Genomic DNA, 21,826 nt, shown 5'->3' on the forward strand with positions numbered 1-21,826 from the left:
ACAGATCTTGAACTTCAATGTCCTGGATTCGCAAGTGAAAACAAGTTAAACAGTGATATGGTGGAGCAATGTTTATGCTAAAGTTATCACAGAGCATGGTTAGTGATCTTTAACATAATGCGAGAGCTCCTCTGGGTTCCTAAATGTGTCCAAATCTAGGGAGAAGACTAGGAACAATTCCATCATTTGCATCTCCATATTTAGAGCTAAGAATCCTGAGACAAACAAATCAAGTAAAATTTGGAAGTGGTGCATCAGCTGTTCCTCTTGTGGCATAAATTAAGGGAGTTAACAATGAGCTGTCCATCAAAAGCTAGGTTCCAGGATCCAAAGAGAAACAACCTGACATGGCTGAACCTAGTGATTCCAGAGATCATAATTTTTCACTAGTCATCATCTTAATTTTTACGATCATAATAACCGAGTGCACCGTTGGTATCGCTGTGAATGGGTTCATCGTGGCTGTAAATGCAGCTTCGTGGCTCCAGAAAAAGGCAGTTTCCACAAGCGGTCGGATCCTGCTTTTCCTGAGTGTATCCAGAACTGGCCTCCAAATCTTCATGTTGCTAGAAGTTATATTGGTTGCCGTATTACAAGATTATTATTATAAGACTGTTTTAAATAGGATATTCAAAGTAAGTTCCATCTTCTTAAATTATTGTAGCCTCTGGATTGCTGCCTGGCTCAGTTTCTTCTACTTTGTGAAGATTGTAAATTCCCCCTATCCCGTTTTCCTCAAGCTGAAGTGGCGAATTTCTAGGTCCATGCCCTGGCTTCTGTGGTCCTCAGTATTCATCTCCTTCAGCTCCAGCATGCTCTACTGGAAGAACAACTACAGTGTGCACAGTGATATGCTAGCTATCCACCTTTTAAACTTCACAAAAGAAACACACTTGATTAAGACCAATATGCTCAGCGTCACTTTTTCATCCTTGCTGGGAATCTTCACGCCTCTAATCATATTCATCACGGCAGCTGCTCTGCTCATCTTCTCTCTCAAGAGACACACCCTGCACATGAGAAGCAGCGGGACTGGCTCCCAAGATCCCAGCATGGAAGCTCACATGAGGGCCATCAAAGAAACCAGCTATTTTCTCATTCTCTACATTCTCAATGCAGTCGCCCTCTTGCTGTCTATGTCCAATATCTCTAAAACTGATTTTTTCTGGACTATTTTCTTCAGGATCATCATAGCTGCCTACCCAGCTGGCCACTCAATTTTACTGGTTCATAACAACCCTGGATTGAGAAGAGCATGGAAGCAGCTTCAGTCTCAAATTCATCTAAATGCGAAAGGATTCTGAGATCAGCACCTAACGAGGCGCCCATGCTGGAGCAGCAGCCCAGCCCTTCCCCTGTGCACATCTCTCTTTTCCCTTGTCCCTTCCTCCAACCTGACCTGGCCCTTTCACCTAATGTGAGGCTTTGGTAAGACATTGATCTTTATCTCTCTCTAGTGCCTCAGGAACACAACCTCAGTGATGCTTAGCACCTTCTTGTCCTTGATGTCTGCCTCCCCTTTCTCTCCCTAACACAGTGGTTCTAGACACTGATGACACACTGGAATCGCCAGGGTCCACATGAAACAACCAATGGCCAGGCCAAGCTCTTCATATTGTAATGAATTTAATCAGAATTCCTTGCAAGCTTCTGTGTGTGTTTATGCATGTGTGTGTGTGGTGTGTACATCCCTGTGTGTGTTTATGTTCTTACGTGGGGCATCACTCATGTGTGGGTACATGTGTGCATGTTTGTGCATGTGTGTGTGGAAGCCAGAAGACAGCATGACTCCCACCATCACTCCCCACTTTGTTTATTTAGCCAGAGTTTCTCACAGAGCCCAGATCTCACCAATTTAGCTAGGCTAGCCAACTTTCCCATTGGGATCAGTCTATCTCATTCTCCAAAGTGCTGGGATGCAAGGGTGCATCACCATGCCTCCCACTTACATGAGTGCTGGAGATCTAAACTCCAGTCCTCATGCCTGCACAGCAAGCCCTTTACCAGCTGAGCCCTCTCCCCAGCTCCCGCATTAACCTAGACAGTTTTCTAAGTTCTCTCTGTGAGTCTGATGCGCAACCCAGACCAAAACAGAAGCTCCTAAAATCTGGGTTCTCAATAAATGGTCTCATTTACTTCTTCATAAGATTTTCGAGCACACTGGGATTCCTGGGAAAATTTTGTAAGCAACAGCTAGAAATATACTTTGGGTCTCTCCTCTAAGAACATAAACTAAGTAATTTGGAAAGAGCTCTAAAATTTAACATAGAGCATCTTTCAGCTTAAAAACTATTAAAACTTTTCTTATTTATGATTAGTCTGTGCACACATAACTTCATTGCAGCACTGTTCCCGAAAGAGAAACTTGTACATCCAAAATATATGATATTAATATTTTTAACAAATAAATGTATATACAGAGATTAAAAGATTTCTAAGAAAATGTTAGGTACAAAAATAAAGAGAATTTTTGTTACTCTACTTATGTGTCTGTTGAACAGAATATGTATCTTTGTGTATTTATATGCCTATAACTTTTTTAATAGTGTACCAGAATTTCTGGAATAGTGTACCACAAATTCCTAGCAGATGACTTCTAAGTAGGGGAATCAAGTGTCTGACACACATTAAAAATGCTCATACTGTGTTTTGTACCTTTCTGCATTGTTCGACATTTACTTCATTTCGGTCACCAGGGCCACAAAGATGTTCTTCATGTCAGTATGCACATGCGCCAGTGCTTCTCAGAAGAACACAAACGCTTCAGTGCATGCTAACTTAGATTGTGTGGTAGGTGTTTCTCCAATAGATACTAGAAAACCTCAGTGTGATAGTCCTGCTTGTGCTGCTATAAGAAAATATGTCTGACTGGGTCCTGGAGAATAAACAGAAGCTTATTTGCCTCAGTATTTTGCATCCTGGGACATTGAAGCTCAAAGGGTTGTGCTGACAAGGGCCTTCTTTGCAGAAGGCTAAGACAGCATATATGAAAAAGAGAGAAGGAAGGGGACCAAACTGATCCGTTCTGAGAAACTCACTCCATCATAGCATTAGCTCAGAAGAGCAGAGCTTCATGACCACTGGTTAAAGGTCTCCCTCCTCAACCCTGTCCCATTTGCATGAAGTTCAACATAACACCTGGTAAACAAACTTCTCACTGATCTGGCAGTTTGGCCTTTAATTTCCCAATATAAAGTGGAACCTTCCACTTGGAAGATTTAAAATAAATTTGCTTCCCTCATGTGTGTATGTGTGTTTTAAGGAAGGGTCTCCCTCTAGCCCAGGCTGACCTGGAATTTACTGTGAAGTATCAGGGTGGCCTCAAACTCATGGCGATCCTCCTACCTCTGCCTCCTACCCCTGCTGGGATTAGAGGTGTATGCCACCACACCTGGCTGCTTTCCATTTTTAAGACAATAATTTGCACCAGACTTTATACACAAATTGGCCCCAATTTATAACAGTTCTACACACAGTGTTTCAGCTTAATGATGGATTATCCCAATATGGAATGCACGTTCAATTTATGATACTTTTGACTTGTAACAAATTTATTAATAAGCAGAGAAACATGTTCATCAACGTTCTAAAAAGGTCCCTCTCTTTGGAGCTTTCTAACCTCATGCTCTCATATGCTTAATTTTATCAAATGGCTGAAGCTTGCTTTGTGGACGTATTTTTTGTTGTTTTTTTTTTTCAACTTAGGATACATATGGTCATCCAATTTGTCCAGCACCATTTGTTGAAGATGTTGCATTTTCTCCAGTCTATGCTATTGGCAACTTTGTCAAAGATCAAGAAACTGTAGTTCCTTGACCTACGATCTAGGCCTTCAATTCCGTTCTATTGGCCCATGCTTCTTCTCTTCTCAGCCAGTGCCTTGCTGTTGTTGTTGCTATGGTTTTGTAACATAGCTTCACATCAGGTAAGGTGATACCTCCAGAGGTGTTTCTTTTGATGAAGATATGTTTGCATATCTGAGGCCTTCTGCCATTCCATATGAATTTTGAGATGATTTTCTATCTCTGTGAAGAACAATGCTGAAATTTTTATTGATATTGCTTTTGGTAAAATTGCCATTTCACAATATTAATTCTACCTACCCAGGGACTTGGGAGGACTTTCCATCTTCGCAAGTCCTCCTCGAATTCTTTCTTGAGCAATTTTATGTTCTCATGATATAGACCTTTCACATCATAGGTTAGTGTTATTCCAAGGTTTTTTTTTCTTTTTTTCTTTCTTTCTTTTTATTTTGCTATTGAAAATGGGACACCCTCGCTGAATTCTTTCTCTGTACATTTGTCCTTTGCATATAGAAAGGCTACTGATTTTTGTGTGCTAATTTTATATTCTGCCACTTTTCTGCAGGAATTAAGACCTTTAAAAGTTTTGAAATAGAGACTTTCAGGTCACTTATGTATAGGATCCTGCCATCTGCAAATAGTGCTAACTTGACTTCTTCCTTTCCAATTTGAGTCCCTTTTATTTCTTTCTCATGTCTTTCTGCTTGGGCTAGAACTTCTAGTACTATCTTGAAGAGAAGTGGTAAAAGTGGGCACCCATGTCACATTCCCGCTTTCAATGGGAACTCCTTGAGTCTTTCCTTATTAAGTATTATCTGGGACTGGAGAGATGGCTTAGCAGTTAAGCACTTGCCTGTGAAGCCTAAGGACCATGGTTCAAGGCTCGATTCTCCAGGACCCACATTAGCCAGATGCACAAGGGGGCGCACACATCTGGAGTTTGTTTGCAGTGGCTGGAAGCCCTGGCTCACCCATTCTTTCTCTCTCACTCTGTCTCTCCTTCCCTCTCTCTCTCTCTCTCTCTCTCTCTCCCTCCCTCTTTCTGTCACTGTCTATTGCTCTCAAATAAATAAAAATAAAAAAATTTAAAAAGTATTATTTGGATGTTGTATTTTGTCAAAGGACTTCCCTGTATCACTTGAGATGATTATGTGGTTCTTGTGAAAAAGTTTATTTATGTGGTATAGTATGTTGACCAATTTCCTATGTTGAACCATCCCTACATCCCTGGACTGAAGCCTACTTGACCAAGGTGAATAATGCCTTTGATGTGTTGTTCAATTTGTTTTACAAGGATTTTGTTCAGGATCTTTTCATCTAAATTCATAAGTCATGTAGGTCTATAGTTTTCTCGTATCTCTGTCTGGTGTTTATATTAGAGTGATGCTAGCCTCATGAAAGGAGCTGGGGAACATTTCATGGTCTCTGACTATGTGAAAGAGCTTGAGAAAAACTGGTTTCAGCTCTTCAATGAGGGTTTGATAGAACTTTACTATTGCCGTCAAGTTTGCATTGCTGGCAGAAATCACCGAACCAAGAGCAGCTTTTGGGAAAAAGAAAAAAAAATGTTTATTTTGGCTTACAGACTTGAGGGGAAGCTCCACTGTGGTAGGAGAAAACGATGGCATGAGCAGAGGGTGGACACTATCTCCTCACCAACATCAGGTGGATAACAGCAACAAGAGAGTGTGCCAAGCACTGACAAGGAAAAACTGGCTAGAATACCCATAAGTCCGCCCAAGCAATACACTACCTCCAGGAGGCATTAATTCCCAAATCTCCATAGCTGGGAACCTAGTGTTCAGAACACCTACCTTTATGGGGAACTTCAGAATCAAACCAGCACACTGTCTAAAACTGAACACAAAGTGTCATGTGCATCTGCCATTTGTTTACAGTGACAAAAGACCCTGACAACACACAGATACACACACACTAAAAAAATAGTTTTTAAAATATAAAAAATTATACACTATGATCAAGCAATATCTTTTCTTTTTTATTTATTTGAGGGAGAGAGAGAATGGGCACTCCAGGGTCTCTAACCACTGCAAAGAACTCCAGATGCATGCACCCCCCTTGGCCATCTGGCTTACGTGGGTCCTGAGGAATTGAATATGGGTCTTTTGGCTTTAAAGGCAAATGTCTTAACCACTAAGCAATCTCCCAATCCCAAGAAATACATTTTCTTAGTATATATTAAGAATAAATATTATTATTATCACACCAAGTATGGTGGCTCACACCATAACCATAGCACTTGGAAAGCAGAGGCAAGAGAGGATTGTAAGCTTCAAGCCATTCTAGGCTGTGAAAGGAAACTCTGTCAGGAGAAGAGAAAGGGGAGAGAGAGAAACAGAAAGAGAGTGCACTAAGAGATGTTTACACTGTCATTTCCTTCGGAGCTGTATAACAGTAATCAAACGCAGAAACAACCTGAGTGTTCATTTACAATAAGGAAAACGTGATGCACATACAATATAGTACAGACACAAATAAGGACCTAGTCTCCAGCCTTCTAAGGAAGAAAACAATATGCTTCACCTTTGAGGATATTTTGCTGACTAATATAAGCCAAACACAGAAAGAAAGAAAAACACTGCTTCATCTCACTTAAATGAGAGATCTTCAAAAGGTAGACCAACTGGTAACAGAAAGCAGAGTGATGATTCCAAGAGGGTAGGAAGTGAAATAAAAGAGAAATTTTCAATATTTTATGTATTTGCAAGCAGAGAGTGATAGAGAGGATGAGAGAGGAGGGGCAGTGGGCACATCAAAGCCCCCAGTCAGTGCAAACAGACTCCAGATGCATGTACCACTTATTCAGGCACCACTTTGTGCATAAAAGCATAAGAAAAAAAATGCAGAACAGAGAAAAACAGAATGTAGGCCACCTTTGAAAACTCTAGTTGCCTGTCAGATAAGCTGTGATACAGATTCCTGGGAACCCCTGTCCCTGCATCACTATGGAGACACACCCTCCTCTGACCCTCACGTGAAGGGGTTCGCCTTTGGGAGGCTGCTGTGCAACTGACATAGTGTAGCATGGGAATGGAGCTGCTCTCACCAGAGAAAGGGCAGTGCGAGGAAAAAGGATCAGCAATGCACTGAACATGGGTCAGAGTGGAGGGAAAACAGGTGGCTGGCAGTGCCCCTGCCCAGCCCAAGGCACCTTCCACTCCTCAGCTTTGGCAGCCAGGCATGAAGCGGGGAGGGGAGGATAGATCTTGAGTGGGATGAATGTGATGGGAAGTGAGTTAGTTTGCCCAGGACTAGATACTTTCAGATGTATAGGGGTTTTTTACCTTCTTATTTTCTATATTTAAAAATAAATACATCCATGTTATATGTGCAAGCTCACTCAAGACTTCAAAATATCTTCCTGTTGGACCCATCTGTGCAAAGACCAATTGAGTAAAATCATCTTCACCTAAGGGCCAGAGGCCTAAGAAGTGGTGAGAAAAGATGAAACAGACATTCTTTGCTGATACCATATTTGGGAATGAATTACAATGAGACAGTTTGGGGGAAAAAATTGCAAAATGTTTAGAACACATAAAGTAGGACCATACTGCATTTTTCTCTTTCTCCATGCAAAATTTCACAGAGGAATCTTTTCCATTCTAAGTGCTCAAGTGCCCTAAAGCCAGTGGCTTCCAATTTCATGTCTATCCCCTAACTAGCCCTTTCTATTCCTAAATAGTCCCCTCTCTTGAACCTTTTTTATTTAGACTCAAAATTTTGCTAAATCCATAACTCCATTCCTCCCCATCCTGTCTTGAAAATGAAAGCTCTTTCCATTTTAAGGACTATGATAGGCTGGCATCTGTAGCTGAGATGAAAAAATAACCCCCACTACAGTGCCTATAAAAACGTGTTTTCCTGAGAACCCACAGGCCTCAGGAATGCAAATCAGAAAATGATCCAATTGCCACCAACACTTACCAGAGAAAATTGTCATTTGCATCTGCACTCCAGATCCCTGTGGCTGTAAATAAATCAGTGGCTCATTCAAACCAGGAGCCAGGCACTGATGGAGAGCTTGAGCGGAGGTGGATCTGGAAGGAACTTGGCTCAGAAAGTTCGAAGCGAATAAATCCACGTTAAGATGGAGGCATGGCTCATGAACTCACGTGTATCTCACCAACGCAGATTTCTAATTTTATCACCACCACTTCCTTTAGTTGAGCCAAGAATGGTAAATTCAAAGAATTGCACACCAGGTTTGCAGAGCATTGCTGCCCCTGCCTGATATCTCCTAACGTTTCCATTTTCTGCCAAACTATCAACCCATTCTCTAGAGTATAAAGAGAAGAAGGGCACACACTGTTCTCTTTTATTTCTTTCCCAGTCAGCTTCCCAACGCTCACACATGGAATCTCTACCTGACTCCAGCCAAATGTAGCAGGTAGCATGACATCCTTTAGGGACCACACATCTTACGCCACCAGCCTTTCCCAGAAACTCAATGCTGAACATTTGTCAAAAAGAAAAATGCACCCTGGTGATCATTACAGACTTGTGGTTCTTTTTTAATGTTTTTATTTACTTAAGAGAGAGAGGGATGCAGACAGAGAGAGGGAGAGAGAGGGTATGCCAGGGTCACTAGCCACTCCAAACGAACTCCTGCCATATAGAGGGCAGGAGGGGATAACGAGCCCACATGTCAATAGGGGTTAGGGGTTCCCCCTCATCTCAGCCCAGCCATGCTGAGATGAGGGGGGCTTACCAGATGAAGGACCTGGAAGTTCAGGAGAGGTGAACAGACAAAAAGAGGCCATGTCCACCAGTTAAGGATCTATTTATAATCTTATTGTGGTGGGCCTTACCCTCATCAGCCTCAGGGGAGGCTGAGAGAGCTAATTGGTTTGCACTCAGGGGACTGGCTAAGGAAGCGGTCAGCACACAGGAGTAGGAGTGAGCGAGAGAGATGAATGGGTAGGCTGGATCAGACGCTGAACTCCGGTTCTGATGACGCAGGCCAGTGCCCCGTGACATCTTTTTTTAGTTTCCTCTTTGGGCTACCTGAAAATAAAGCTGCCTGACTAATTGTCCCTCAATAGTGTCCTTTGTGATGATAATTATTATTTCATAATTCAGTTGTGCATAAGAAGGCTTCAGCCTCCCAGCTTTATTTGCCTTGCTGTCATTGTTGTTGTGATTGTGTTTGTTGTACGGTTGACACAAATGACTCCATTTTGTCTCTGACAACTTCACGTTTCTTTTTCTTGCAAAAGTGAGGAACAAGTTTTCCAGATGACTGGATATAGAAAATGTAGTACATATGCACAATGGAATTTTATTCAGCTATAAACAAAAAAATGAAATTATGAAATTTTTCAGGACAAAAGATGGATCTGGAATGGGTTATATTAAGCAAGGGAACCCAAACTCAGGAAGATAAAGACCCTGTGTTCTCTCTCATGTGCAGACTGATCTGAGCATATGATCTAAGAATGTAGATAGGGCTGGAGAGGTGGCTTAGCAGTTAAGGTGCTTGCCTGCAAAGCCTAAGGACTCATGTTGGACTCTCCAGGCCCCAAGTAAGCCAGGTACATAAAGTGATGAAAGCACACAAGGTCACACACGTGCACAAGGGAGCACATGTCTGGAGTTCAATTGCAGTGGCTGGGGACCCTGGTGCGCCAATTGTCATTCTCTCTCTTTCCTGCTCACTCGCTCTTGCTCTCACTCTCTTGCATAATAAAAAAGGTCAGTCTGGCCAAGTTTGGTGGTGCACTAGGGAGGCAGAGGTAGGAGGATCGCCAAGAGTTCAAGGCCACCCTGAGAGTAATAGTGAATTCCAAGTCAGCCTGGACTAGAATGAAACCCTACCTCAAAAAAAAAAAAAAAAAAAAAGAGGGGGGTTAGGCTTGCCTCAAAAAATAAAAAAGTAAGTAAAAGAATGTAGATAAATGGAAGTAAACATGAGTAAAGCCTTAAAAAGTAGAAAAGAGACCAAAAGAGGGCAAAAAGTGATGCTGAGGATGGAGGAAGGCAAAAGAACACATGAGGCCTGAAAGCAGAAAGGAGGCAACTTGCAAGAGTTCCCAGGTAGATGGTAACAAAGAAATAAATTTAGCAAGAGAGAACCTGGCTTTGGTAGACACTTCTGCACAGCTGAACACACTATTTCTACCCGTGGTCTTCTCTTGGTAAATAATCTATGCGAGGTAAATAGTCTATGCGATAAACGAAGGCAGTGTACCCACCGAGCAGTGTCTTCCTTCCCGCAGCTGCAGCGCACCTGTGTGAGAGCATTAAAAGTTCACTTCTGTTTGGAACTCGGAGACAAGTTATTGCTATTTAACTCTCCTTGCTCTACCAAATAAACTCGTTTCACTGTGCTCTTTGTTGAGTAACGGCTAATAGATAGAATACATTTGCCATCTTTAAATTCTCACAATGAGTCTTTATGATGATATTTCAATATATCACATATATTTTAAAAAACCATAGCAATTGTTTAGTGTGATGACTGTTTCACATAGTTTTAGCCTATGTGACTAGCCTCCACTACCGTGTCCCTGTAGGACAGGCCAAGATGTGGGAAGTAGCATGTTCATCTACTCATACTGGGAGAAGCTAGAGATTGGGCCTCTGACTGGTGTCCTCAAGAAACCCACGAAAGTTTTCTGCTGACAGCTTCAGAATTTAGGCAAGCCATCTCTTTATACACTGGAAAGCATTTGGAACCTTGGTTCTGAGCTGCTGAGAAGCAAGCTGTATTTCTCTCCTTCAGTAGCCATATGCCCCAGAATTTCCTGCCAGCACAGATTTAAAATATTGTCTACTTGATCCTCTTTCCACAGCATACTGGTAGCCACCAGACCTGGCTTCCCTCCCTGCTCCCACTCTTCTCTCCTTTCTCGTCCTCCTTTCCCCAAATTCTAGATAACAGGAACATACCTGGTTTCAGGGGAAAACATGAGCCTCACAAGGCTCTGAGTAACCTCTCCTTGCATCAGAAGAAAATCCCTCTAGTTTCTGATTGGGGAAATGGAATTTTAAGACCCCTTCACTCACAAATCATCACCCAAATGGCTGGGATCCAGAAGGCATGGGAAATAATAATCTAACATTTCTCTATCACTGCCTTTGCTTTGCTCTTCCTTTTTGGTCTTTTCTTCAACCATGAGAAACCTTCTAGATAGAGCCATAGCTTTCCACAAAGATTAGAAATTTAAATAACATGAATTTCAAGTTTTAAACATTTAATCTTATTTTCACTAAATTATAATAATTACTATTATTGATAACTATTATCTCCTTGGGTCATAAGGCTCCATTCTGACTACAACAATAAGAGAGGGTGCAATGGGATCTGGTTTTGTCCTTCCCCCTCTCCTGTTCAGTCAGTCCCTTTGAGGAGGCAGAGCAGAGACAAAAGTAGAAAAGCAGAGCAGGGGACAAGGTACTGGAGAGATGTGTGTAGTTAAGGGTTCCTGTCCTCCTAGGTTGGGTTTCTCCAATACCCCACACAATGCCAAGTGCACAAAGAGACACATGTGTCTGGAGTTCACTTACAGCAGCAGAAGCTCTAGTATACCCATTCTCATTCTCTCATCTTCTCTCTCCCTCTCTCTCTGTCTCTGTCTTACTCTCACCCCCCGCCCAACCACTCTCAAATAAACAAAGAAAAGATGTAGGTGGAATTAGTTCTGAGAATTATTTAATTACTGAGGCTAGTGAATACTTATGGTATCAGGCAGAATAAGACCCTCCCCCGATGTCCACCTGTGACTAGAGACCCTGACATGATGAAAGAGACTTCACAGATGTGGTTAAGTAGAGAACTTTCTGATGGAGAGGGGACCCTGGATCATCCAAGTGGGCCCAATGCCACCCACAGGTTTTTTATAAAAGAGAAGCAGAAGGGTCAGAGCCAGAGATGTGATGGTGTAACCAGAGGTCAGAGTGAGGCCGTTGTTTGCTGGGAGCTGCACTGTGTGAAAGCTTGAATGAAATGTCCCCCATAGGCTTATGTGTTTTAAGTGCTTGGTCTCCAGCTGGTGGCAATTTGGGAAGGTTGTGGATTCCTCAGGAGGTGGAGTTTTGCAGGAGGGTGTGTGTTATGGGGGGTTAGGCTTTGCTTAGCCCCACTTACCAGGACCAGTGACTTATATCTCGCTGCTTCCTCCCTGGTGCCATATGATAACATGAGCCAGCTTCATGCTTGAACCATACTTTCCTCTGGACACTGTAAGGCAAAAGAAACCTTTTCCAATCAGGTGTTTTGCCTCAGCGATGAGAAGGTAAGTACTACATAAGGCAAGAGGTCAGCCTGAAACAGCCAGACGGGGCAAAGAGAAGAATTCTCTACACAGCTCTTATCCATACCCAGCCTTCCAAAACAATATGGCATTATATATTAGTGTTGTGTTATAGTGTGAAATCTCTGGGACTTTATTACTACAGGTACCATGGGAAATTGATACACTGACCCCCTACTGGGACACTTTATGGGTTTTCTAGACTTTTAGAGCAGATTTTTAGTAATGCAGATTCCTTGAAAGAAAGGTTTCACAACCATGAACAACGTTTGCCCTTCACCAGGGAAGCATGTGATAATGACTGGGGACATTCAAGCTCATCATGCCTTAGGAGAATGGCACTAGGATATGATCAGGAAGGCTGAGAGAGAAAAGAACTTTCTAGTCCAAGATATCAATAGTGCCAAGATTGGAAAATCCTTAACTAAGGCAAGAAATGAACTTTTTGACTTCTTTATTGATTATGATTTTTTGTTTATTTATTTAAGAGTGACAGAGAGAGAGAGAGAGAAAGAGAGAGAATGGGCACTCCAGGACCTCCAGCCACCGCAAACAAATTCCAGAGGCATGTGCTACCAGCAAATGTGGGTCCTGGGGAACTGAGCCTCGAACCAGGGTCCTTAGGCTTCACAGGCAAGCGTTTAACTGCTAAGCCATCTTTCCAGCCCTGATTATGATTTTTTTTAATTAAGTAGGAGTTTTGTATGGAAGTATCATGTGTTGGTACCACCATTTCCATCATCTCTAGCCCCATTCCACTGAGGGACCTTCTCAATAGAATTGTTAGTGTTCACTGTTAGCAGACAGCCTCAGGTCACTGACATGAACCTCCAAACCAGGCACAGTTAGGAAAGAAGGGACTTTATTTGAAGCTTATAGATCCAGGGGATGTTCTCGAATGGCAGAAGTTGTCCCCCTCTTACAGGACCAAGCAGACAGAGAGAGAGAACAGCCACAAGCCACACCAGCATCACCAAAACGCGAGCACGCTTAGGAACCGCAGGCAGAGATCAAGCACTCTGCACATCTTTAAACTGGAATTCCAGATCCACCCCCACACCTTAGGGCAGGACCCTAGGACCCAGCCACAGCGGCACCACCTCCAGCCAGGTGGCTGCAGATCTAAATTACAAACTTTAATAAAATCCCGAATATACTGTGTGCCATCCATTCAAACTACCCCGTTCACCATGGGGTTTTGGGTTACGAGTTGTGACAGCAGCAGTCGGTCATTGTGGGGGAAGGGGAGAGGCAACGCCTTTGGATATTCCCTCCAACCTTGGGGCTCGTACAATCTTTCCACCCCCACTTCTGTAAAATTCCCTGTGCCATGGTGGGTGTTGTTTAAGTACACATTAATGTTGAGCTCTCAGCGGCTTCTAGATGTCTGCTTTGGTACATTTTGAGTATCCTTAGTGTCCTTCACCATCAAACTGGAGCAGATTTTCAGGCTCACCATGAAAGCAGCCCTCTTGCTCATCTCAGCAATTCCTCGATGACTTCACCTGGACCTTGGCTGATGTGCAAGGAAGGGGTGGTTCACCTCCTGCCAGGAAACAGCTATATTTTCCTGTCTTGTTGATAGATTTTTAGTTGTCTTTGGTTCATTTTTTTAATATTTTATTTTTATTTATTTGTTTGAGAGAGAGAAACAGATGGGGAGGGGGGGAGAGAATGGGCGCTCCAGGGACTCCAGCCACTGCAAATGAACTCCACGTGCTTGTGCCCCTCGTGCATCTGGTTTATGTGGGTCCTGGGGAATCGAATTTGGGTCATTTGGCTTAGCAGGCAAATGCCTTAATCACTAAACCATTTCTCTTGTTGTTTTTGGCTCTTGCTGCCTTCTGAAAAATAAGATTCTCCAATGGAGAGTAAGATCAGCATAGGTTGAAGGGGATAAGCATTGATAATTTAGAGAGATTTGGGTGGCTATAGCCCCTCTGTGAGCCAAAAACTAGTGGGAGCTTCTCATTAGAGTCCATAATCTTGGTCTCTTCAAGATCCTGACTCAGTTCCCAGTTCCAGTTCCTTTTTACTGAGTGGATCTCGTAGCCAACCAGAAAGCCATTGGCTGCCCACCTAACCTGAGTTCCACAATTGCACAGGCGTGTGCATCATGTCAAGCTGTTTGCTGTCATATTGCATGGTCCCCTGCTTACCAGAAGCGTTGCGGGCTACTTTCCCCCAGCAGTGCATGTGGCACTTTCCAGTACAGTATAGACTAACCATCTGGGAATTGACTTCCTTCCAGATTCCAGCTGGATCCCTCGATGTGCTGTGTCGGCAGCATGTGGTGTCTTCAGCAACAGGGTCTTGACTTTTACCTCAAGTGGGCAATCAAGGGCTTTGACAGAAGCCTATCTTGTTTGGGGGACTTCATCATTCTCTCCAATCAACATCTCAATGTGGATGGTTACCCATTTCTGATACTGGGAGTTACAAGCCAAAGCCAAACGTTTTAGGGTTAGGCTTCATCCCATCCTCTCCAGGGTCCTTCTTATTGACAATCCCCCCATACTCTGATTGAGGGCTATATATTCTAGTCTACTAAATGGGCTGGAGAAACAGCTTAGTGATTAAGGCATTTGCCTGCAAAGTCAAAGAACCCATGTTCAATTCTCCAGGACCCACGTTAGCCAGATATTTGTTTTCAGTGGCTGGAAGACCTGGTGTGCCCATTCTCTCTCTCTCTCATAAATAAAAATTTAAAAAGAAATGAAAGACTGAAGGTGTCATGTAGTCTTCTCCATGGTTCTGAAGTGTCACTGAAGTCAGACAATCTGTGGCAGGGCCAGAAGGAGACTCTGAGAGACCACTTGGTGAAGGTGTGAAGGCTGCAGTGGAAACCCCGGGATGCTGGAGATGTAGGAACCATGAGACATGTGCTGCTAAAAGGCATAGGTATGGACTGGAGCTGCTCCTAGAGAGGAGCTGTGTGTGCTTCAGGCAGCAGAGCTCAAGGGTGGGGCTGCCCAAGCCCTTCATAGCACAAAGAATATCACCACAAGCACCAGATACCAGACATGGAGCTTCAACATTTGCAGTTTGCCCTGCTGGGTTTTGATCTGATTTCTCCTGATTATGCCCCACTCCTCCTTTCTGGATTGGAAATGTTTACTCTGTGCCATTCTATGTTGGAAATATGTAGCTTGTTTTTTGATGTCATAGGAGCTCACCGTTCAGAGTTTGCCTGAGTCTCAGAAGAAACTCTGCTTTTACAGGATTTTTAAATTTTTTATTATTTATTTTTAAAGAGATAGAGAATGAGCACACTAGGGCCTTCAGCCACTGCAAACAAACTCCAGATGTGTGTGCCCCCTTGTGCAACTGGCTAACATGGGTCTTGGGGAATAGAACCTGGGTCCTTTGGCTTTGCAGGCAAACACCTTAACTGCTAAGCCATCCCTCCAGCCCTGAATTTATGCTTTTTAAGGGCATTGTAACTGTTAAAGACTATGTATGGATTTTTGAAGGTGGACCGGATGCATTTTGATGGCCGTGAGCCTATGAGAAAAAGAGATGGAATGTTATGGCTTAAAGTGGTATGTCTGAGTGTCAAGTTGATAAGGTATAGACTTTAGGACTCCATCTCACCCCAGTCATAATGGCTATCATCAAGAAAACAAATGACAACCAATACAATGCTAGTATGGATATGGACAAAAGGGAACACATAACCCACTGGTGGGAAATAATCAGAAAACTAAAAATATGCCAGGCATAGTAGCTCACCTCTTTAATCCTGGCACTTGGGAGGCTGAGATAGGAGGCTCACCATTAGGTCAAGGCCAGCCTGGGACTACAGAGTGAATTCCAAGTCAGAATGGACTAGAGAATGATATACTGCTTTAAAATAATGAAAACCTATCATATGCCCACATATCTCACGCTTAGTTATATACCCAGATGATTTTAATATACCACAAAGATACTTTCACATCCATGTTTATCACTACACAGTTCACAGTATCAAAGAAATAGAGCCATCTTAGATGTCCATCAATAGATAAATGGATAAAGAAAATGTGGTACATATACGCAGTCTCTTTTTCAGCTACAAATAAAAATAAATCATGACAAATAAATGTTTGCTTATATATGTGGAACTTAGATTTAAAATTATTAATCTGTGTCTCTGTCTATTCATATGTATGTCTGTAGATAATGAAGTTAGAAAGGAGGTAAGAAGAGGGGGAAAAAGGTGATACAGGAGGAGGGAAGGAGGTAACAGAATGCATACAACATGAAAGCAGAAGGAAGGACTAATTGAGGAAAGGAAATAAAAACAGAAAGAAAACATAGAGGCATGAGGAGGGTAGTGGGGAAAGGAAACAAATGTGAAGATAATATAATGGCACATGTGTGGAAAATGCCAGAGTGAAACACATTACATCGTATGTTAGCTAAAATTAATAAAAATAAATGTAACTAAGTTTAAAATAACAGAAAAGTAATTGGGAAGGATGGGGGGTTGCTAGCATCTAGTGTGTAGAGGTTAGAGACTCTAATAAACATCTTACACTGCACAGACAGCTTTCCACAAAAAAAAAAAAAAAAGATTTATTCAGCAAAAAGTTGATGATGTCATGGTCTAGCAGATTCATGTTAGATTCTCCCAGAAAAATTTCTTACTTCAGCTGAGATTGCATACCATGAGTAACCCCTTTGGAGTAAGGTGCTGTTTCTCTCAATGTTCTTGACTATACCACGGATTACCCCAGAATCTCTGGCTTATCTCTGTGGAGGAGGAAGGTGTTCTAGGGAAATGGGTAGGAGGAGCTGCTGTACTCTTATTATGTAACATCCCTGTGGAGGAGTTTTCTCTTGTGTGGTTTGGAGGTGAGAAATGATCATTGCGTCATTTCTCTAGAAATGATGAGCGCTGGGATTAAAGAAGTGAGCTACCATGCCTGGTTTACCATCCTTGATCTCCTCCCAGAGGGTTTAGCAAGACTTCAAGAGCCACAACTAACACCCAGTTGCATATCTGCCCAGTTGGATGTTGGAGATATCCTGGTTAACTTGCAGGAAAACACTGAGTGTCAACATTTGCATTCAGGAAACATGAGTTTCATTTGGAAATGCATCTTTCACACACACTTGCAGAACTGAAGTAGGTGGGACCCATTGGTGAGATTACAGAGAAAGGCTACATACAGAAGAGAGCGGGAAGCAGAACATGGCTCATGGGTGTGACCCAGCCTTCAATTCGACACGTACTTTACCCACGTGTTACCTTCTTGCCAAAAGCCATACTTTATCACAAAGGGTTAAACAATGCCACCACCACAGAAGACCCTAACATGGTCAGATAACTCTAGAGAAAAGATCCTATGCCCTCTTTATCTCTCTAGTTATTTATGTGGGTCCTGCAGATGCAAATTTGAGCAGTTTCAGGCCATCTCAGGCCCTCATGCTTGTGCAGGATGCACACTTAACTGCTGTGCCAGATGTTCAGCCCATCTCATTTTCTTTATTTTTGTACCACCCTAATGGGTGTGAAGTGGTAGCTCATTGTGGGGTGTTTTATTGTGTGTATAAACTAAGACAAAATACTTTTCTTCATATTCTCATTGGCCATTTGCATATTGTCTCCACAAAATTATCCAAATTCTTTGCTGATTTAATTAATGTTTAATTTTTATTTTTCAGTAGTGAGTTCTTTGTGTATTTTGAATAGCCAAATACAAGGTTTGCAAGCATTTTTCTCCATCATGTGGATCACCTTTTCACTTCCCCGATAGTACCCTATGGAGCATAAAATTCTTACTTTTGTTGCAGCTCAATTCTTTTATTTAACTACCCATGCTCTAGGTCTCATACCCAAGAAATCATTGCCTAAACCCAAATTACAATTCACACCTACATCTCCTTGTGAGACTTTGGCCCATTTGTATTCCTATTGTAAGGCCTCCTCGTTTCCACTTGCTTGGACATGGACATTCCGTTGTTCCATAAACATTTCTGAAGACCGGGCCTGCTGTCATTGAATAGCTGCCAACCCACTTGTCGAAAATCCATACTTTCTTTATGACAGCAATTGCCAACCGACATTGTGTCGTTTGTGATTTGTGATTATCTGTCCTTCCAAGACTCCCTCACTCTCCTCCCTCCCACCTTGCCCTCATCCCTATACAGATTAAACTGTCCACTTTATGCAGAGAATAACTTAACCTATTCACTATTTACCACCAATGACATAGTGGGCACTTACTGAACACTCACGTGATGAAGAGCTTTGCTGAGAAATAATGGCCATTGTGTATATCGATGCCTAGGTATAATCTATTTAGGACAAAAATATTGTTAAACATTACATCTAGATAAAATTACATGATCATGTCCTACATGGGATGATAAGAGCCTAATTACATAAGCAAAATGATAAAGGAAAAAATATCTAGGGCTGGAGAGATGGCTTAGCCATTAAGGCACTTCAATTCCCCAGTACCCATGTAAAGCCAGATCAACAAGGTGGCACATGTGTCTGGAGTTCGCTTGCAGTGACTGGAGGCCCTGGTATACTTATTCATTCTCTCTCTCACTATCATGAATAAATAAAAAAAAATTAATAAAAGAAAAAATCTGAGAAGTTTAGTAGAAACCAAACACCAATGTAAAAACTTTAACCAAAACTCATTCCTTGATATTCTAGCATCGACCTCAACAGGTTATGACCTTGGGCAATTCAATTCTTTCTCAGTTCACTCATAGCCAAGAGCTCCCTCACCGCTGGCAGTATTAATGTCTTACTATTGTGATATATGTATTCTTTAGAAACATATTTTGCAGTTACCACAAATGACTCTATTTCAGGAATATAGTTTTTACTTGCAATTTACTTTTCAAAAATCAATACAATTTATCTGTTCAGAAAGAAAATACTTGATTCAGAGACATAATCCTGATCATGAGAACAAAGAACCAAAGAGCTTTCTCAAGGGTAGGTTGATAAAACTCGTAGCCAGCTACCTAAAACTGTGAAGACTCCCCTAAGAGGCTCCTATTTAGAAAGAATGTGAATGAGCTAAGAAAACAGAGAGAAATTCATCAGCTCCATCTTGTGGTGAAAAGTGTTAACTAATATTTAAAGCTACTGCATAACTCACTGATGGCTCAAGATGTTGGTGGAGATCACCAAAGACTCCAAAGCCAAAAGCTAAAGACACTAAGATCTACGCACAAACATGGGAGATGTAAGAAAATTCAGATCCATTTCCTGGAGAATAATCAGCTCACCAACATATTATGATTGTGTCTTAAATTAAAAATTTAAAAAAAAAAAACCACTTCAAACACCATTTGTTAGCTTTTGTTTTGTAGCCAAAACATTGTCATGTTCTCTTTGGCATTGGCATGGACTGTTAAATATCTTTCCAGGTTGCACTGTAAACAGAATTCAGCCTTGAATAGGACTCTTTAGGGGCAATAACTAGTTTAACAATGGGCAAGAACTGTTTTAAGAGGTAAGAACATCCAAGAGCAAATTTATACAACTATTAAAATGTCTGTGGGAGCTAGGGGAGGGAGTTCAGTCTGTAAACTGCTTGCCTTGCAAGCATAATAACTTGAGTTTGATCCCCAGAATCAATGTAAATAAATAAATAAATAAATAGTCAATCATGGTGGTATACACATGTACTCCCACTGCTAGGGAGACAGACAAGTGGGTTCCTGGGTCTCAATGGCCAATCGGTCTAGCTTACTTGGCAGGGTCCAGTCCAAAGAGAAACCCTGTCTCAATAAAAGTATACAGTTCCTGAGGAGCACCCACGGTATCCATGTAGTTTAGGACTAGAGCCCTCAAACCCTAAACTCTGAGTCTGTATTTGTATTTAGCCAAAGAATTAGGAGAACCACACTGAGAATGATAATAATTAAATTATTACATTTATTGAGGGAAGTATAAAACCAAGGGAAGAAAAACTGATACATCCACATGTATCAGCCCATGCACTGATGGCCATGGAAGAAACGTAAAAAGGGATTTACAGGGAAAAGGAAATATAATAATGACAGATCCTGCCATACGTCATGCAGGAGGGGTTAGAGAGGGGTCAAGGGCGTTCTCCCCTCCTCTCCATCCAGCTGGGCCAAGGGGATGGAAGACTTACCAGAACCTGGAGGTGCAGGAGTGATGAGCTTGCAGCCAAGAGAGCCCCTGACCCTGATAAGCGTCCACTTACTGTGGTGGGTCCTACCTTCGAGATCAGGCAAGCCAGAGCCAGGGCTATCAGTCTGGTTTAGGGGCTGGCTCAAGAAGAAGCAATCCATGAGATAACCAACTACAATGTCAGGAACAGATTTAAATCCTAGGAAAGCGGAACTCCCTCCCAAGAAGGGGCTCAGGTTGTTCATAAAAAAACACAGATCTAGGGAACTCCTTTAGGCAAGAGATAAGAAGTCTAATCATTCCTGGATCTCTAGCAAAGTGGAGACTGTGAGGACATTCCTGCCTTTACTTTTGGGGCCCAGTCACCCTAAACTACCTAACAAAGCTACCTGACTGCCTCTCCTCCTGGCCTTCACATACATGCACACACACACACACACGAACATGCATGAACACCAGAAAACGTTTGAAGGCAATGTCCACCATAGCCCCATGTATTGTGAAGACTCATGCTTAGTCCCCGGCTGGTAAAGACATTGTGAGGTGGACCCTCGATGGAAGAAGTGTGTCACTGAAGGGGTCCTTCAGGTACAAGTCCAATCCATCCACACGCTGTGCCATCGGCCCGGCAGGGAGATGCAGCTCAAGTGCTGAGCACTGTGTCTGCGGCACCTTCCATCTTTAACTTCCAGCAGAAAGCACTGCCTCCTGACCCATGCAAGTGAGTGTATCCAAGGACTGCATCCTTACATAACTCGCCACATCCAACTTGAATTTCATGGCAAGTCCAGTATTAATGCCACCCATCCCAGGAGCACCATCACAACAGGCACAGAAATGTATATGCAGTTGTTCAATAGCTGCTTTTTTTCACAAGAATTAATTTCTGAATTACTTCCCGTTGTTGTGTCTGTCTTAGGCATACAGTCCAAAATATTTTCAGTCATATGAGAATTGCCAAACCCATGGTGAATAAATAGAGCTAATTATTACGTTTAAGTATTACTAAATATGCATGCTGATTATAGGCAATAGCAAATGTCACCATTTAAAGACTTCTCCACATATTTTTGTTCAAATATCTATGCTGTATTTCCATGACACTGAGCAATAGCATCTCTGGATACATTTATATTTGCGCATGCTCACATCTATTCAGGACATAACAGCTCTCACTACACTTGGCACACACATTTACAACTGGACGCATGTCTATTTGCACATGCTCACATCTATTCAGGACATACAGCTCTCACTACACTCGGCATACACATTTACAACTGGACACATGTCTATTTGCACATGCTCACATCTATTCAGGACATACAGCTCTCACTACACTCAACACACACATTTACAACTGGACACATGTCTATTTGCACATGCTCACATCTATTCAGGACATACAGCTCTCACTACACTCATTACACACATTTACAACTTGCTATCTAGGAAGAAGTTGATGCCTCAGGAAAATTTCTCACTTAAGTGTTAAGGGCTTATTATCTATACAACTGAGACAAAACCTTGTTGACATCTCATTTCTCTTTTCAGCTCATTAGGTTTGGATCATATAGTTTCCCACATGTCCAGTCTTTGTTCCTAGAGTGGCTTGCTTCATAATGGCATCAAAGCTG

General features: G+C 42.2%; 1 protein-coding gene across 1 annotated transcript; it reads left to right on the top strand.

Annotated features, from left to right (window-relative positions):
- Positions 1-347: 347 nt before the first annotated feature.
- Tas2r39 (taste 2 receptor member 39) lies at positions 348-1,304 on the top strand. The gene has a single exon (XM_004661071.2). It carries the CDS (start codon positions 348-350, stop codon positions 1,302-1,304), a length of 957 nt encoding a protein of 318 aa, XP_004661128.1.
- Positions 1,305-21,826: the final 20,522 nt, after the last annotated feature.

Source organism: Jaculus jaculus, chromosome 10 (assembly GCF_020740685.1).
Source record: "Jaculus jaculus isolate mJacJac1 chromosome 10, mJacJac1.mat.Y.cur, whole genome shotgun sequence".
Classification (NCBI taxonomy): domain Eukaryota; kingdom Metazoa; phylum Chordata; class Mammalia; order Rodentia; family Dipodidae; genus Jaculus; species Jaculus jaculus.

What these genes read in the sequence shown, in the direction of transcription:
- Tas2r39 (XM_004661071.2), top strand. Translation starts at nt 348, where the DNA reads ATGGCTGAACCTAGTGATTCCAGAGATCATAATTTTTCACTAGTCATC.